This window comes from Schistocerca cancellata, chromosome 4 (genome assembly GCF_023864275.1).
Source record: "Schistocerca cancellata isolate TAMUIC-IGC-003103 chromosome 4, iqSchCanc2.1, whole genome shotgun sequence".
In the NCBI taxonomy this organism is placed as follows: Eukaryota; Metazoa; Arthropoda; class Insecta; order Orthoptera; family Acrididae; genus Schistocerca; species Schistocerca cancellata.
The window spans coordinates 137,699,363-137,718,296 of NC_064629.1; the positions used below are offsets into that span (position 1 = coordinate 137,699,363).

At 40.7% G+C, this 18,934-nt stretch overlaps 1 protein-coding gene across 1 annotated transcript in view; it reads right to left on the reverse strand.

The window, feature by feature from the left end:
- LOC126183554 (MAP kinase-activated protein kinase 2) overlaps positions 1-18,934 on the reverse strand; it is a 94,406-nt gene that overhangs the window by 40,761 nt on the left and 34,711 nt on the right. Inside the window, exons 3-4 of the mRNA XM_049925632.1 lie at positions 18,863-18,927; positions 3,463-3,570 (exon numbers count right to left, since the gene is read on the reverse strand). Of these exons, the coding sequence (XP_049781589.1) occupies positions 3,463-3,570; positions 18,863-18,927 (173 nt within the window). The remainder of the gene's footprint in view (positions 1-3,462; positions 3,571-18,862; positions 18,928-18,934) is intronic.

An 18,934-nucleotide genomic window follows, 5' to 3' on the forward strand; every position in this document is an offset into this window, starting at 1 on the left:
CAAACTATCTGAATTCAAAACTAGATTACAGCATTCTGTTTCTCACACACAGACATGGTTACATTACACATTGCTATGTTATATGCTATAATTTGGAGCCTTACAGTGCCAGAGGGCTGCAAATATGTAGACTGAAGAATAAAGATGTAGTGTTCCTGACATTTGTTTTATTTAAAAATCTTTAAGAGTTTTCACATGAAAAATTCAGAGAAACTATCTTTCAGTACACCCTCGTATGTCTGATCACTGAAAAAATTAGATGCAAATTTTCCCAAAAATATGTGCAAATTTTCCCAAAAATAGATGCTACATTTTCAGGTCCCTTTACACATATAGCTAATTTCGTAAAGTAATATTTCACCAAGCACTGTAGTTGGTTGACTGAAGGTTGAGGGACTAAACAACAAGGTCATCAGTCCCTCAATCAAAGGGTAGTTCATACAGAATTAGTGATATCTGCGAAGTATGCATTGTGATGATGAAAATACATAGGACCAATAGGGCCAAGGCATTGAAGTATATATTAATGCTGCAGCTGAGAAAGAATTTAAGAAGTGTATGGCTCGGGCCGGGAGGTAGGTCAGAACAAATGAGGGGTAACCCAGACCTCATCCAATGGCTAAAAAAGCCATCCCCTGCATCCACAGCACAATCAAGGTCAAGACAGTTACAGAGCAAAGGATGTCTTTTACATGGTAGATTCACACCAGTAAAAGTGAGAAGGCTAAAAATTCAATGCACAGCCGTTTGATCGTCATTAATAAACAAGAGAGAAATAGGTAAGGCAGCAGGTGGGTATCTCCAGGGCTCTGCATGCGACAGGAGTTGTCCGACCCACAGCTGTCCCACCCTTGCTCCAATGAGGTGAAGGCGTTTTAAAGAGCACCCACTATTCAACAGAGTGCTATCTCTAAAACAGAAAATAGGAGACAAATAACATCTAAAAGCAATAAAAACAGAGTAAGAGAGGGATGAAAGGGTGAGCTGGTCTAGATGGTAGCATCGGAAATCACCCAGACCCAGTATGCTGTAGGTAATGCCCTAACCTCAAACACCCCATCCCTGCCCCAGAGGGAGCTTAAAAACATATATCTGAAAGTAAAAACCACTTTCACGGAGAAAACAGAGACCCTGTTCAACTGTCTATGATTCGTCTGTCAATATTTGAGACAAAGAATTCGTAAAGTCATGCTAAGCATGGAGGGTTAGAAGGTGAAGGCCACATAGGATGGTGAATTCCTTCCAAGCAGAACAAAAGGATGAGTGCCATGCATCAGTATTCTCTTCAATAGTGCAGAGTTGGAGAGGGCAGTAGTCAACTACACGACATTCCACCTCTAAGTGAACAGGTCTCATTTGCACCCACAAATGCACACCTGGGACTGGCAAATTGAACTGGGGGTGGGGTGGGGGTGGGAGTCGAGGGTAATCACTCCTCTAGACTACCAGTGAGCCAGTTCACTTACTGCAATACCCATGATATTGGACCAGAGAAAGACAACTGAGCAGTCAGTACGACTAAGTTCAACAAGATGGTCATGAATAGTGGAAACAACAAGGTGACAAGACCAACATCAGAAAATGGCCTGAAGCCCAATAACTAAAGTACAGGCTCTGTTAACAGCTATCAGCTCTGCTGTTTAAACACTACATGCTCCTAGCTGTTTAAACACTACATGCTCCTGGCAACAGATGGTGTTCCCGTCTGACAGGGGACGTAAAAGCATGTCCTGTCTTATCCACGGTTTTAGAGTTTAAGAGCCATTAGTGCAAAAAATTTTAGAACTTTGAGATTCCTCAAGAACTGAATGTAACAGATACAAAGGCCATCGGAGTGACAGACTTTAGGATGCTGAAGTAGATCGATTCCAATTTGTGGCTTGGGCACCAACCAAGGGTGGATGTGCATTAAAACACTGGAAGCACATTCCAGAAAGGGGAGGTGAAGATCCTGGCAGAGAGCTGCAAGGTTTATTCCAACTGGTAATCCCACCCAAGGGTGGATATCAAAAGGTCAATGGCCCTTGTTTGCAATATGGGACTAGTCTGGAAGGTGCCGGTGGCCAGATGAGCTCCAAAAGGATGGACTGGGTCTAACAATTTCAAAGCCGAAGATGCCGCCAAGCCATAAACCTGACAACTGTACTCCAGTAGGGATGAGACAAGGACCTAGTAAATATGGAGAGGAGTAGTATGAACTGCACCCCAAGAGATGTGGGCAAGGAAGCAGATAACTTTAGGCTTAAGCATGCAACTGGCATTCAGATGACGAATATGGAGAAGCCAAGTCAGCTTTTTATATCAAAAATCAGGTTGAACTGTGCAACAACTTCCAAGTGCTAGGTACCTAAGTAGAGTTCTGGGTCAGGATGGATAGTGGTATGACAACAGAAATGCATGACCCACGTTTTTGCAGGAGAGAACTGGAAACTATGGGAAAGGGTCCATGCAGAAGCCCTTAGCTGGGACCTTGGAGCTGGCATTCAGCAGAGACTACCAAGTGAGAGCTGTACCAAACACAAAATGCTCATTGATGGCAATGAGGAAGAGAGTGACACTCGAGACAGAGCCCTGTGGGATGCTGTTCTCTTGGATCTGTGGAAGCTGAGTGAAATACCAACTCAAATCCAGGACAGCCAGTGAGATGATAATTGACAAATAATAAACAGTAGGGAGCCTCAAAAGCCCCAGTCACGGAGGGTAAGTAATATGTAGTGGTGCCAATCAGTGTTGTACGCCTTATGTAGGTCAAAAAAGACTGCACTGAGGAGTTGGTGTCCAGAAAAAGCCTGTGGATTGCCATTTTCAACCATACCAGATGGACAGTTGTGGATCGTTCCTCCCAGAAACCACACTCAGAGAGAGACGAAAGGCCCCAAGACTTGGGAACCCAGCATAATCTGTGGGCAACCATTCTTTCAAGCAATTTGTTGTGCTTTGAAGTCGCTTAGAAGTTATAAGATCGGAGTGTGAAGGAGGTTGCTTGAAGCGATGCAGGGCTCTTCAGCAATCCTTAACAGCTATGGCAATGTCTTTGGTCCACAACAGCACCAGCTGGCAGTGGAGGGGACCTGTAGGGAGGGGAATAGCAGTTTCAATGGCATGGGTGATCACATTGGAAATAGTATTGCACAACCTCAATGGAGGGAGAGAGAGAGAGAGAGAGAGAGAGAGAGAGAGAGAGAGAGAGAGAGATGAGAGAGAGAGATGAGAAAGAGAGATGAGAGAGAAGAGAGAGGAGAGAGAGGAGAGAGAGGAGAGAGAGAGAGAGAGAGAGATAGAGAGAGAGATGGAGGGAGGGGGGAGAGGGAGAAAGGGATGGAGGGAGGGAGAGGGAGGGGAAGGGGTGGGAGGGCGAGGGGGTAGGTGGAAGGGAGGGAAGGAGGGGGACGGGGAGGGAGGGGGAAGGGGTGGGGGAAGGGGTGGGAGGAGAGAGGGGGATACAATTCGAACAATACATACCTGGCTTTGTATAAAGCAAATTTTCTGGCTTCAGATCTCTGTGAGCAATGTTCATATCATGAAGATGTTTGACAGCTAGGCAGATTTCTCGCATTATTTCTGCTGCTTCTGCAAAGATACAATTAAAAGTATGTTACAATCTCTGAATGTGTGTAAAAACAAGAAATAATTTTATATCTCAATGTGAACACAGAAAACTAAAGTTGAAAATTAAGATCTTGGTCACCAAGCCTCATCAGTCACGTATCGCAGCAAATTGTTAACCTTATAGCATTTTCGAAGCCTTCTGTAACAATCTACAACTTAGTCTATTTCATATCCATAAGTAAAACTGTAACATGAGAATTTTTAAATATTTTTAATTCATGGGGAATCATATTAATCTCTCTTCAATGATAACCCAATTTTTTTTTTTTTAATCAAGGCCAGATTTTGTTACTTGATAGTCTTACCTATAGCTTTCCTTTAATTAATTCCACACAAAAACCACACATAGAAAACAATACACTTAAGAAAGAGGTGATGAAGTTTTCCCCTTTCAAACATTTCATTATTATTACATTATCTGATTTATGTAGCCTTTATTAATGTGGGACGTAATCAAATCCACAAATTACAAAAAGGAAGTGACGCGAATGTCATACACTCACTCTGAAAATAATTTTATTATAATCATAATTTGCTTGTAATAATATATGTTGGATCCAGACACCCGCAAAAGTTTGCTGTCAATAACTTTATAGTTTTTTGCGTATGTCTTCTGCACATTTTTGAAATTTAAAGCTCTTGTTTTGCTTTGATTTACATTGATTAAATCAGTTTACGATGTTTGTTAGTATTTGAACAACTGAATTCAGAAGCATCTCTACTTTTTTTCCACTAATTGAGAAATGTAACTTACATCAACATACTGACACCCTTGTATAGTTTTACTTCAAATGCCTCCTTCTGTCGACAGACCTTAACCAACTATATTCCATGTGGGAAAAATATATATAAAAAACAAAGATGCTTTAACTTACCAAACGAGAAAGTGCTGATATATTGATAGACACAATAAAACAAAAAACACAGAAACACACACACAAATATTCAAGCTTTCGCAACCCATTGTTGCTTCATCAGGAAAGAGGGAAGGAGAGGGAAAGACGAAAGGATGTGGGTTTTAAGGGAGAGGGTAAGGAGTCATTCCAATCACGGGAACAGAAAGACTTACCGTAGGGGGAAAAAAAGGACAGGTATACACTCGCGCGCGCACACACACACACACACATATCCATCCACACATATACAGAGACAGGCAGACATATGTAAATGCAAAGAGGTTGAGCAGAGATGTCAGTCGAGGCGGAAGTACAGAGGCAAAGATGTTGTTGAATGACAGGTAAGGTACAAGGGGCGGCAACTTGAAATTAGCGGAGGTTGAGGCCTGGTGGGTAACGGGAAGAGAGCATATATTGAAGGGCAAGTTCCCATCTCCGGAGTTCTGATAGGTTGGTGTCAGTGGGAAGTATCCAGATAATTCAGTCGGTGTAACACTGTGCCAAGATGTGCTGGCCGTGCACCAAGGCATGTTTAGCCACAGGGTGATCCTCATTACCAACAAACACTGTCTGCCTGTGTCCATTCATGCTAATGGACAGTTTGTTGCTGGTCATTCCCACATAGAAGGCTTCACAGTGTAGGCATGTCAGTTGGTAAATCATGTGGGTGCTTTCACACGTGGCTCTGCCTTTGATCGTGTACACCTTCCGGGTTACAGGGCTGGAGTAGTTGGTGGTGGGAGGGTGCATGGGACAGGTTTTACACTGGGGGCAGTTACAAAGGTAGGAGCCAGAGGGTAGGTGGTTTGGGAATTTCATAGGGATGAACCAAGAGGTTATGAAGGTTAGGTGGATGGCTGAAAGACACTCTTGGTGGAGTGGGGAGGATTTAATAAAAGATGGATCTCATTTCAGGGCAGGATTTGAGGAAGTCGTATCCCTGCTGGAGAGCCACATTCAGAGTCTGATCCAGTCCCGGAAAGTATCCTATCACAAGTGGGGCACTTTTGGGGTTGTTCTGTGGGAGGTTCAGGGTTTGAGGGGATGAGGAAGTGACTCTAGCTATTTGCTTCTGTACCAGGTCGGGAGGGTAGTTGCAGGATGCGAAAGTTGTTTTCAGGTTATTGGAGTAATGGTTCAGGGATTCAGGACTGGAGCAGATTCGTTTACCACGAAGACCTAAGCTGTAGGGAAGGGACCATTTGATATGGAATGGATGGCAGCTGTAATAATGGAGGTACTGTTGCTTGTTAGTGGGTTTGATGTGGACGGATGTGTGAAGCTGGCCATTGGACAGATGGAGGTCAATGTCGAGGAAAGTGGCATGGGATCTGGAGTAGGACCAGGTGAATCTGATGGAACCAAAGGAGTTGAGGTTGGAGAGGAAATTCTGGATTTCTTCTTCACTGTGAGACCAGTCTTGTCTCTATCAACATACCAACGCTTTCTCGTTTGGTAAGTTTATATATATATAAATCATACTCAGTCTAAAGTTCATACCTGTAGGTGTCAGGTCTACAGAGTAGAAAGTCTAATTATATGTATCAGTTTCACCACTACCTATCTTCTGAACCTCTTTGTCCAAAAACTAAAAAGAAATGTTCAATTAAAAGTAGACAAAAATTCTACTGGGGTGTGTGGTGGTGGCAAGGAAGTGGCATGGGGCAGGTATAGCAGGGTAGGGGTTGGGAGAATCCTAATACTGCCGGTAAGAGCATTTGGCAACAAGGTGGACAGGATAGAGCTGCTAGGTGCAGCATTGGAAGGCTTCGTTACATGGGGAAGTGGGAGGGAAGAAAGAAGAGGAAGGACTTTTAAGTGCATTGGCAGGATAGAAGGTATTGTGTGTGTGTGTGTGTGTGTGTGTGTGTGTGTGTGTGTGTGTGTGTGTGTGTCAGTGAGGTAGTGGGAGCAGGGAAAGGGATAGGCGTGTAGAGGATAGGAACTAGTGAAGACTGATGACAGAAAGGAGGAAGGTTTATCTGTTTAACAAGATTAATAGGAGGCAGATTTCAGACTACCTAACAGATCAAAATGAAAATTTCTGCTCCGACACTGACAATGTTGAGTGTTTATGGAAAAAGTTCAAGGGAATCGTAGAATGCGTTTTAGACAGGTACGTGCTGAGTAAAACTGTGACTGACGGGAAAAACCCACCATGGTTCAACAACAAAGTTAGGAAACTACTGCAAAAGCAAAGAGAGCTTCACTGCAAATTTAAACACAGCCAAAACCTCTCAGACAAACAGAAGCTAAACAATGTCAAAGTTAGCATAAGGAGGGCTATGTGTGAAGTGTTCAGAGGATTCGAAAGTAAAATTCTATGTATCAACTTGACAGAAAATCCTAGGAAGTTCTGGTCTTACGTTAAATCAGTAAGTGGATCGAAACAGCACACCCAGACACTCTGGGATGATGATGGCATTGAAACAGAGGATGTCTCGCGTAAAGCTGAAATACTAAACACCGTTTTCCAAAGCTGTTTTACAGAGGAAGACCGCACTGCAGTTCCTTCTCTAAATCCTCGAACGAAAAAAGGCTGACAAATAAATAAAAGTCCAAGGAATAGAAAAGCAACTGAAATCACTCAACAGAGGAAAGTCCACTGGACCTGATGGGATACCAATTCGATTCTACACAGAGTACATGAAAGAACTTGCCCCCCTTCTAACAACCGTGTACTGCAAGTCTCTAGAGGAACGGAAGGTTCCAAATGATTGGAAATGAGCACAGGTAGTTCCAGTTTTCAAGAAGGGTCGTCGTGCAGATGTGCAAAACTATAGGCCTATATTTCTGACATCGATCTGTTGCAGAATTTTAGAACATGTTTTTTGCTCACGTATCATGTCATTTCTGGAAACCCAGAATCTACTCTGTAGGAGTCAACATGGATTCCGGAAACAGCGATCGTGTGAGACCCAACTCGCTTTATTTGTTCATGAGACCCAGAAAATATTACATACAGGCTCCCAGGTAGATGCCATTTTCCTTGATTTCCGGAAGGCTTTCAATACAGTTCCACACTGCCGCCTGATTAAAAAAGTAAGAGCCTACGGAATATCAGACCAGCTGTGATTGAAGAGTTTTTAGCAAACAGAACACAGCATGTTGTTCTCAATGGAGAGACGTCTACAGATGTTAAAGTAACCTCTGTCGTGCCACAGGGGAGTGTTATGGGACCATTGCTTTTCACAATATATATAAATGACCTAGTAGATAGTGTCGAAAGTTCCATGCGGCTTTTCACGGATGATGCTGTAGTATATAGAGAAGTTGCAGCATAAGAAAATTGCAGCGAAATGCAGGAAGATCTGCAGTGGATAGGCACTTGGTGCAGGGAGTGGCAACTGACCCTTAACATAGACAAATGTAATGTACTGCGAATACATAGAAAGAAGGATCCTTTACTGTATGATTATATTATAGCAGAACTAACACTGGTAGCAGTTACTTCTGTAAAATATCTGGGAGTATGCGTGCGGAACGATTTGAAGTGGAATGATCATATAAAATTGTTGGTAAGGCGGGTGCCAGGTTGAGATTCATTGGGAGAGTCCTTAGAAAATGTAGTCCATCAACAAAGGAGGTGGCTTACAAAACACTCGTTCGACCTATACTTGAATATTGCTCATCAGTGTGGGATCCGTACCAGGTCGGGTTGACAGAGGAGATAGAGAACATCCAAAGAAGAGCAGCGCGTTTCGTCACAGGGTTATTTGGTAAGCGTGATAGTGTTACGGAGATGTTTAGCAAACTCAAGTGACAGACTCTGCAAGAGAGGTGCTCTGCATCATGGTGTAGCTTGCTGTCCAGGTTTCGAGAGGGTGCGTTTCTGGATGAGGTATCGAATATATTGCTTCCCTCTACTTATACATCCCAAAGAGATCACGAGTGTAAAATCAGAGAGATTTGAGCGCGAACAGAGGCTTTCCGGCAGTCGTTCTTCCCGCGAACCATTTGCGACGAACAGAAAAGGAAGGCAATGACAGTGGCACGTAAAGTGCCCTCCGCCACACACCGTTTGGTGGCTTGCAGAGTATAAATGTAGATGTAGATGTAGTAGTTACAGGAACAAAGGATTTGTTGTAGGGAGATTTCTGGCCTGCGCAGTTCAGAAAAGCTGGTGTTGATGTGAAGATTCTAGATGGTGCAGACTGTGAAGCAGTCAAAGTGAACCACATGGTGCTGAGCAGCATGTTCAGCAAATGGGTGCGGTTGCAGCTAAACTGGACCACCATGTTGCTGAACAAGCTGCCTATCACAATTTGCTTCACTTCAACAACTGTTTCACAGCCTATGCCATCCCTACAATGCATCCTTTGTTCCACTTTGCTCCAGAAGGCCCCCCCCCCCCTACCCCACCCTGCACCCTGGCCTCAACTTACGCTTGTCCCTGTCCTCCACTCCTTATCCCCTTCCCTGCTCCCGCTATAGCACGCATGCACACACATCTTCTATCCTGCCAACACACTTTTAAGTCCTTTCCTTTTCTATATCTCCCCCCCCCCCCCCCCCCCAATCACAGCCTCCTGATGCTGTGCAACTAGCAGCCCTATCATGTCCCTGCACATTCCCAGAGGCAGTACTAACATCTGCCCCCACTTCTACCCTAGTATCCCTCCTCCTTGCCACACCATGTCTCCTCCTTACACCTATCACACACCACAACAGATTGCTGCTCACATCAGATGCACTCGCAGTTGAGCCATAGTGTCTGGAGACAGTAGGCATGTTAGTGTGAGTTGTGCTAATGTGCGAGTTCTACTTCTGAGGATTTGTCCCCAAGTTTAAATATTTCAAGTATGCTTTTCATTGTGCCTGTCTACGACTCAGTGTCTCTGCTGTGTGATAAGTAGCAATCTATCCTTTCCATACTGCTGCTGTTCCATCCTGGACTTTCCATTGCTTGTTCAGTTAGAAGGCTTTCCCCCAATCTGTTTCCTTTTTTAATTCAGTTAACTGAGCTACAATCCACTGATTTTGCACTATTACTTCCTTTTCTGTAGTAGCTTTAACATTCTGTAAATGTGGATGGTTATCTTTCCCATCTATAATTTTGCTTTTTATCAAGCTAGCCATTGTGATGGAATTTATGGTTCAATCACTACATTATCTGGTCAAATTAACAGTGGAACTAGGCCACTATTAATATTCATTAGTAATGAGGATTAATTTTGGAGGCAAAATTCAAGTGCATTTACTAACAATCAACTACTACTTAAAAAAAGTATAGAAAATGTGAAAGAAACAGATTATCTACTAACATTGCCTTTTTTTTATATTTAGGTGAAGTATAGAAGCAGTATGATTGCAAATCATTCTGCGATGGACACAATCTCCACATATGCCATTAATGACTGTTCACTAGTTCTTTGTCTCGCACACCATGACTCCTGAACAAAAACAATGCATGGACACCAGCTCTGATTTGACTGAAGTGCATAATGTGGACGATTCTTTTGTGAAAAAAATCATCAGACATGATGAGGCTTGGTGTTATCAATACAAACCCTCCACAACACAACAAAGTGAAGGAATTCACATGAACGGTCAGCAGTTTGACAACTTAACTGTCATTAAAACCAATGTGACATGCAAACTAAACAACATCTGAAAGGAGGACTTTTCTAGCAGTTCCACATGACTGTATCAACATTCTATGCATTGTACTGAAGTCAGGAAGAGGGGGGGGGTGGGGGGGCGCTATATAGAACACCTGAAACATTAAAACCAGCACCTCACCTTTCCTTTATTTTTTATTAATCCTTTAGTTGAGTTGGTAGGTAATTTCATGTTCCATGGATCATTTATACAATAAATCGTGATGACAGGACGAGTAATTTTACATTCACACTACATTTTTTTTGTAAATATGGCTACATGCTCATCATTTACAAGGGTTGTTTTCTTTCTTTTCTTTCTTTTTGTTAAAAAAAGAACATACAAATGTGAGTTAGTAATTCTTACCCAACACCTTTCACACATTACAATAATAGAAATTCATGTACAGAATAGAAGCAGTTGTCAAGGAGAAACTCTAATTTTGTTTTCAAAGTTTACTTCACCATCTGTCAGAAATTTTATATCACCGGGCAAGTGACCAAAAATTTTGGTTCCAGCATTGTGCACCCCTTTTGGTGCTAGAGACAACCTTAACCTTAACTTGGAGTAATGAATGCCATTTTTCTTCTGGGATAGTATAAGGAGTATTTAAATGAAAATGTATGAAACTTCATAACAACCAAACTGATAGAAATTTGCAGATACCACTTTGGTATAACATATTGAGACAGCTAGGGATGTAGTGTCATCACACCCCCTAAAAAATTCACAGCTGTGTCCTCAGCAAACAAGGTGACACTCACCACCTTTTTTAACAACAAAAATAATCAATTATTGATAATATAATGTAAATGAACAGATGAAAAAAATCTACTCGCCAAGCAGTGGCAGGGGATCACACACACACACACACACACACACACACACAAGGATTTAACTTTTACAAGCTTTTAGGAACAGTGGCTCCTCCTCCTCCTGGCAGATGAGTCATAGGGGAAAGGGGGGGGGGGAGGTGAAGGAAAAGGACAGAGATTTAGGGAAAGGGGTACAATTTAGGAAAGTCACCCAGAACCCCAGGTCAGGGGAGGCTTACCAGATGGGACGAGAAGGAAAGACTCTTCTCCTCCCATCCGGTAAGTCACCCTGACCCAAGGTTCTGGGGAGACTTGCGCAGGCGCAGTAGAGACTGAAAACCGTTGTGATTGGTCATTATTTCCACAAACCTAGTTACGCCCATCAGCCACTACGCCAAGTAGAAGTTGGCAGGGGAAGGAAATAAAGCACAACTTTTCCAAACTTTTATCAATTCAAACCTTTTTAGTGGAGTGCCATGGTTTCAAGAAACTTAACCGCATAATGTTTGTAAATATTGCTTGAAGGCCAATGCCATGCCCGTGTTGTTATATGTCAATTACGTCAGTTTTTTCTCCATGAACATTGTTTCATGAAGTGTAAATTGTGAGAAAATTATAAATATGTTGACATAAAATGTAAAATTGGGTACGAATTAACATTGTTAAGATAGGAAATTTGAGTAATAATAAATGTCTTAAACAGAAGGAAAATGTTAATTCCAAGAATGTAAAAGGGCAGTTATCCTGTATGCAATGTCTCCCCCCTCAGAATAATCTTCCCTAATTACATTGCTTGAATTACTAAATACATCTTTCTGCATTATTTTGGTTGAGTGTTGCCTTGTCATGTGATATTTTAATACAAAAACATTTGCACTGGGTCTATTTGACCTGAAATTGAAACAATACTCCATTATTCCACAAGACAATCATTTAAAATATAGTTTTTTATTCCTTTTTAAAGTTTCAATGCTATTTTGATACTCTTATTTCCAAATTAGTGATTTTTGAATATGAAGTTTCAGTAACCTTCTAAGATGGGACTTAACCCTGTGGCACATAGTGTCCACTTCAGTGGACAGCTGTTAATGGTCGCTTCTTTGGAGTTTTCAGTTGGTCCTGGGCTGCAAATGCACAAACTCCACTGCAGTGAGCACTCCCAATTGGTGTTGTGCCCAGTTCACATTTGCAACCTCATGAGTAATTGAAAACACTACAGAAGTGACCATTATAAGATGTCCACTGCAGTGAAATAATATGTTACTTATTATCTGGTATAAAATATCAGTATCTGTTATCTTTTCAGGATGTGCAGACCACTTTAGTATACTTTTTACATACATGTTTGAAACAAAACACACACACACACACACACACACACACACACAGAGAGAGAGAAAGAGAGAGAGAGAGAGAGAGAGAGAGAGAGAGAGAGAGAGCTTGCTGGTTTTGTTCTTCACATCCTCACGCACTGGCACCAGTTCCTCTCTCTGATAGATAAAAGCTTTATTTTTTTGTCACAGATTTTGACATCATATCAGAACTCAACATCCTTTGGACACTATAGTCAATTTATAAGTCCTTAGCAACATTCTTCAGAAACTCTCATCTTATAACTTCACTGGCACAGTTCAATTTGTAAAGGGTATATGAATTCAGATCAGACACCTTTACCAAATGAAAAAACACTGCTAATGGCCATCTTCTTCTTGTTCTGCCAACAGTGTAATTACTACGTAACTGATCACAAGTGCCGACTCAACCTTTCATGTGGTTGTAACACGTTATAACTTCTGGGTTTTTCTGAAAGCCTGTATCTTCATCAATCTCTCCATCATTATGCATCATGGAGATGAGAACAACAGATTGCAATTTGGCTGGAACACACGATATTGCTGTTACGTCTTAGGTAAAGCCAAACACGATTAAAGCAACAGTTCTTTGGTTATTGGGCAAAAATTGTGGAGGAATACCTGGTTTGTTCTTTTTTTCAAGTTCCCACTAATATTGACCTTATTTCCAATAGAATCCTTACAAGACGCACATTGGTATACCAGTTGTCAATAGTTATATTTCTGCCAATATCTTCATCATGCTCACTTATTTCAATGTTATCCTCTAAATCTTCTGAACTTTTCTTAGACAGAGAGTTTGTCATCAGTTCATAGCAGCTCTGATAATTTCTTCATGTGATAGAAACTTTGTCATTTTCTGAAAGGATGCGATAAAAACAACGTTGAGACCCTCTACGTATTTAATAAACACTTCCTAAAGCATGTAACTGGTCAGAAAAGTTATAACAACAAATTACAAGGTGATGAACATGAAAGACAATGATGGTGTTCATGTGTAAATGCTCCAGTTTAATCGCTTCACTGAAATACTACAGAGCGTAGTGGCCACGGTTGAAACATGCATGAGAACAAAATAATGTTGACAATGGTATTACGTAGAGCTCAAGAGAACCACACAAAAGAAGAATTTACACAGGACCTGTTACCTTTGTAATGATTAATCCAGTCTCAAAAGTTTCTTGTGACAATTTTACCTGCCAACCACACTTATCAACTGCCAGGAACCCACCTATGACAGCAGTATCTTTTTTGGAAGTAGATACCATTCTTTGAACAATAGCAGGTGTATTAGGAATGCAGTACAAAAGAGGTACCTTGAGAGCTTTTAACTGCTATTATTAATTTTGATGTGACTATTGATCTACTAGTACCAAGAGATATCACAATAGAAGTAAAAATTATGGCAGGCAGTTTTTAAGAACAGTTTCTCTAGTAGAACGACAGGGGATTGGGATTTCAATGTTGAGGGACAACTTCACATTACACTGTTTCCGAGAGATCGCTTCAGCTCAATGATACCCATACTGCCCTCTTGTAAAAGTCGTCAACATGAGGAGTGTTGAAATGGATACAGCACAATCATCTACTTAAGTTCTAACTTCGTTCTTTTCTTGACTTTTTGGGTACAGTAATTTTCCTCTTTAATAATAATGGCCTCAACCTTCATTAGTCATTGTCCTTACCCATCTAGCTCCTTCCCTGTTCCCATTCCAGCACTACACAACCCTCTATGCCACCTGCACAACCAGTTGTTTTACTCCAGTCCTTTTCCGCTACTCTCATCCTCCCCCCACCCCTAACCCCTTGCCCTCCATCTAACATCCCAACTGCACCTAGTTACCTTACCCTCTCTCCACCTTGTCTCTGTATGCTTCCACAAGCACCACTTTACTGTTCCCACCACTACACTGCTATCCCTCCCTCCCCCAGCCTCCTCCTTACCCTCACTATCTGGTTGCTTCTCCTATCATGCACTGCTGCTCGCAGTCTGGCTTAAAGCTTACTTTCTGACAATCTTTTTGTTGTGCCTATCTGCAACTCAGTACCTTCACTATATGGTGAGCCGCAACTATCCTTTTCATAATATTGTATAAGACATTAAATTTTGCTAGAGGAAATGAGATTCCACAACATTAATACTGTACAAAATAACCGGTTAGTATAATATTCAACAAAAATGCACTAATTTTGGCTACATAATTCAGCTAATGTCAGTTATAAATGGTTTTATAACATTAATTATCACTAATAGAGTTTTATTTTGAATCCAGCACTGAACAATATGCAGTGCACATATACAAATTCACCTGAAAGGCACCTCTTTAAAGAGGAACACATTTAGTAGTGCGTGCATCATGTAATTTGTCTCATACCTGCGCAGACAGCATGGTAAGGGGAGGGATGGGGACATGCTGGTAGTTTTGTGTGGCCATCGTGTTGTAGAGGTGGTGCAGTTCAATAGCTGAATCCTACCCACAAGCAGAACTTGCAAGCTACAGCTAACAAGTCTGCAGACAATCATATTGACAGCTTATGCCAGTATGATCCACAATAATTCACAAAGTGAATAGTCTCTGACTAGAGGATCAAATGAGAGGGTATAAACAACTGATACAGGCACATCTAACTGCCAGCTCAGCAGACGACCACAATCTAAGGCAATTGCACTTTCAGAACAAAGGGGGTGAACTCAACCAGTCCATATCTGCACAGTTTCAAGTTATTTTGCACAAGCAATACAGCTTTGCAATATTTTCTTGTATGCTTGAATGAATTTGTTGTGAATAACCATCCATTCATTCACAGTTCAAAAGTCATTTTTCAACATTAGATGAAGAAATGAACTTCATTAAACTTCTTTAAATAAACACATAAAGGAATTAATGGCATTAGCTGCCAATGGGCTCTAATTTAAATCAATGGGAAAAGATGAAAATTTGTGCCGGACTGGGATTCAAACCCAGTCTCCTGCTTACTAGGCAGATGCACTGACCACAGTGCCATCACGACACAGTGCTCATCGCAACTGCACACACTACCCTAGCATGCTAGCCAGACTCAAACTCTAAACTTATCCACTCACTGTTGATGTAGTGCTCCTTGCCAATTATCCTCATCACTTGCAGTATTTCACAGATTCTTGTAACAGTTTGAGTGTGTTGTGCAACTGCACTGAAGTTATCACTGGCCGTCCTTGTTGAAACTTCAGGAAAATCTGACAGGCTCACTGTTTTTCATGATATACATGAATGATACTGAAGAAAATATTAAGTGTAATGGGAAACTGCTGTTCTGTACACAAAAATGTTTGAAAAATGCCATGAAACTCTTCTGTTTTGACAAACATTTAATTGTTGGTTCAGGAGCACAATGTGGACAATATTATGTAAAAATGCATGCTATAGCAAACACAAAATTATTTTGGCCTTTTATTCAGGGCAACTGTTTTTAATCATGACACACTTCATACAAAACTTAATAATGGCATGCAGAAACAGTTAACTAAATAAAATCAGAGAAGTCAAGTATCTAACGGTTTAAAAGAAGGTAAATAAATAAATAGCGAAGTGAGAATCATCTTACCTACATGGCAGTGATAAGCACACACCTTCTCACTTATATTTATGACAGCAAAACATGCTACAGACACAACACTGACAGAATCCCTAACCTGAAAGTATCGTGTATGAAAGTACTGCAAGGAAGCAATCTTTGGTGAGAATTCTCATGGCTACAAATCTTTGATACCAGATTTTAGGAATGACCTGTGAAACAATAGTATGGTATGTGGAATGGCACCTTGGTCCCATTTTAAATTTGATAATGTTTTCATATATATTAATGTCATACAAAGTGAATGGTGATTCTATGGTCTGTCATTGTTTACAGATGGGTATCTGCAACGCTGTAAACAGACACAATGATAACCACTTGTTCAAAAACAAAGTAAAAACTATAACACTGCTTCAACATACTCTTAGTGCCCTATTCCTCTAAAACACACTTATGTTTTAGTCAAAATCATATCATAAGCTGTTTTACAGAACAGAAATTACTGTTTCTCTAACTGCCCATTCATCTGTCAAGCACGATACTGTCTGAAAATGTATGGGACATATTCCATAACAAAAATATACAGCTACTGAAATAAGGAACAGCCTGGCAGCAAATTTGAAGTTTCACAGGGAGGGGGGAAGGGAGGGCAGTAATAACATGCTGAATTTCCCTATATAATTCATAAAAAGTATGTTAAGTTTTTTTCACAATTCCTGAATTTACTACAAGTTAACATGCAACACAAGAAGCTGCTTGATATCATAAAGAAAGAAGGGTATATACCACTTTGGACCAACTAGATAGAATCATTAGAAAACTTGAATATACATAAAATTTTACAATAAATATCAGGCTTGCCACTGCAGATGCCTTTGAGGAGTAAAGTCCTTGCTACCTGTGATGGTGGTCAAGTGGCGTAAGACAAGACCTGTGTTCAGATCGCATTTAACTTCCCTATGAAAGGTTCAAGGTCACTTGTTGCAATTTTTTTTATCTTTGGCAAACCAATTGACAGTGTCACAAAATTTATATATTTTTGAAACAAATTTTACTGCAAACAAGGAAAAAAGTGATAAAAATAAGTTTTATGAAAGGCGTTTGATCATCTGGGTCACTGTAAGCTTTGTGTTTCTTGTTTGCGTTCTCACACAGATGTTGATATTTTTTATGGAATGTGATTGCCTCTCTCTAACTACAAGACATTTTACGCAAATTATGTGAAACACGATCACAATAGAACAGGTGAACACACAGTCTTTATAATGATTTAATTAATGATCATTAACACATAAAAACACCACAATTATTAATAGATAATCTGAAAGTAATCGACTGTTATACACCTCTCAAGACACTTTGCAAAACCACAATATCTATCTCCCACCATAACAACCTGTAGCCAGCTTCAACATTTCACACATCATCATCGTATACATGATCATACATTTAAATAAACAAAGTTTGCTTTCCATTGCATACTGGACAGTAAATGGGTGCCCCATGTAAACAGCTTTCATTCAATGTACTTCGCTCAGAGGGTTTCAATGCCTTCCCTATTTCTATGATGAATGTCACCCGACATACTGCGAAGGATTACCAGGACAGAAAGAAAATACGTGAAACTTCAAGAAACTGAAAATTATGTAACTCTTTTGGCTACTTTTTCATCTATCCAGGATAACATATTTTGTGAGGAAATAAAACCACAAAAAGCTTACTGTCTGCAAAATGATCAAAAATCTGTTTTCAAACTTCATGAATATTGTTTGCTCACAATTTTTTCCTAGTTCACGATGAAATTTACTTTATAGAAATAACAACATATAACTTTTGAGACAATTTCCATTTTGCTATGTACAAATTTTGCAAGAAGTGTGAATCAAACCACTGTAGATCTAGGTGCAGACCTCATACCACTTCGTCACCACACCTGTGAGCAAGGACTTTATTCCCCAAGTATGACAAACTTCCCAAAATTACTTATTATTAACTTCTTGGTAGATTAAAACTTTGAGCCTGACCGAGACTCAAACTTGGAACCTTTGCCTTTAGCGGGCATGTGTTCTACCAAGCATGACTCACGACCCATCCTCACTGCTTTACTTCCACCATTACCTCATCTCCTACCTTCCAAACTTCACAGAAGTTCTCCTGGGAAACTCGTGGGACTAGCACTCCTGGAAGAAAGGATATTGTGGAGACATGGCTTAGCTACAGCCAGGAGGATGTTTCCAGAATGAAATTTTCAGTGATCACTCCGCTCTCCCCTACAGAGTAAACAGCTCATTCTGGAAACATCCTCCAGGATGTGGCTAAACCATGTCTCTGCATTATCCTTCCTTCCAGGAGTGCTAGTCCCACAAGTTTTGCAGAACAACTTCTGTGGAGTCTCGAAGGTAGGAGACGACATACTGGTGGAAGTAAAGATGTGAGGATGGGTCGTGAATCGTAGTTGGTAGAGCACTTGACTGTGAAAGCAAAGATCTTGAGTTCGGGTCTATGTCCAGCACACAGTTTTAATCTGACAGAAAGTTTCATATCAGTGTATGCTGGGCAGCAGAGTGAAAATTTAATTAAGAAAATACTAATTCTTTCATTTCTCCAAAATTATTAGGTTGTGAACCTGAAATATATTATAAAATCTCATTATTCTTTAATATTCCTCATCCTAAATGGAGCCTGTGCCTTGACTTTTTTGAAAATGAAAGCGTACACACCCCCCACCCCGCCACAAATTAATAATGCTGTAGCCTAAAACAAACATAAACAAATAAAAATAAAAGAATTGTTTGGTCACAGTGCTGATAATAGACTAGTGCTGAAGGATGTCACAGCAGGCAATGGCAAAATGGAAGATAGAGGCTCAGCACTCAAGGGCTAAAAGAGTAAATCTGACCTGGTGTGAGAGGAAAAACAACCAAATTAAGGCATATGAAAGATACTTCTGCTCATCCCTCTTCCATAATGGGATAAATAATATTTAGACTTTGGAAATGTTCACACAGAAGAGTAGTCAACAATTATACAATACCTCTTTCAGTGAAGGCTCCATCTTGCCTGTCTTGTATTCGCTGGAACAGTTCACCACCTTCCATGCTGAAAA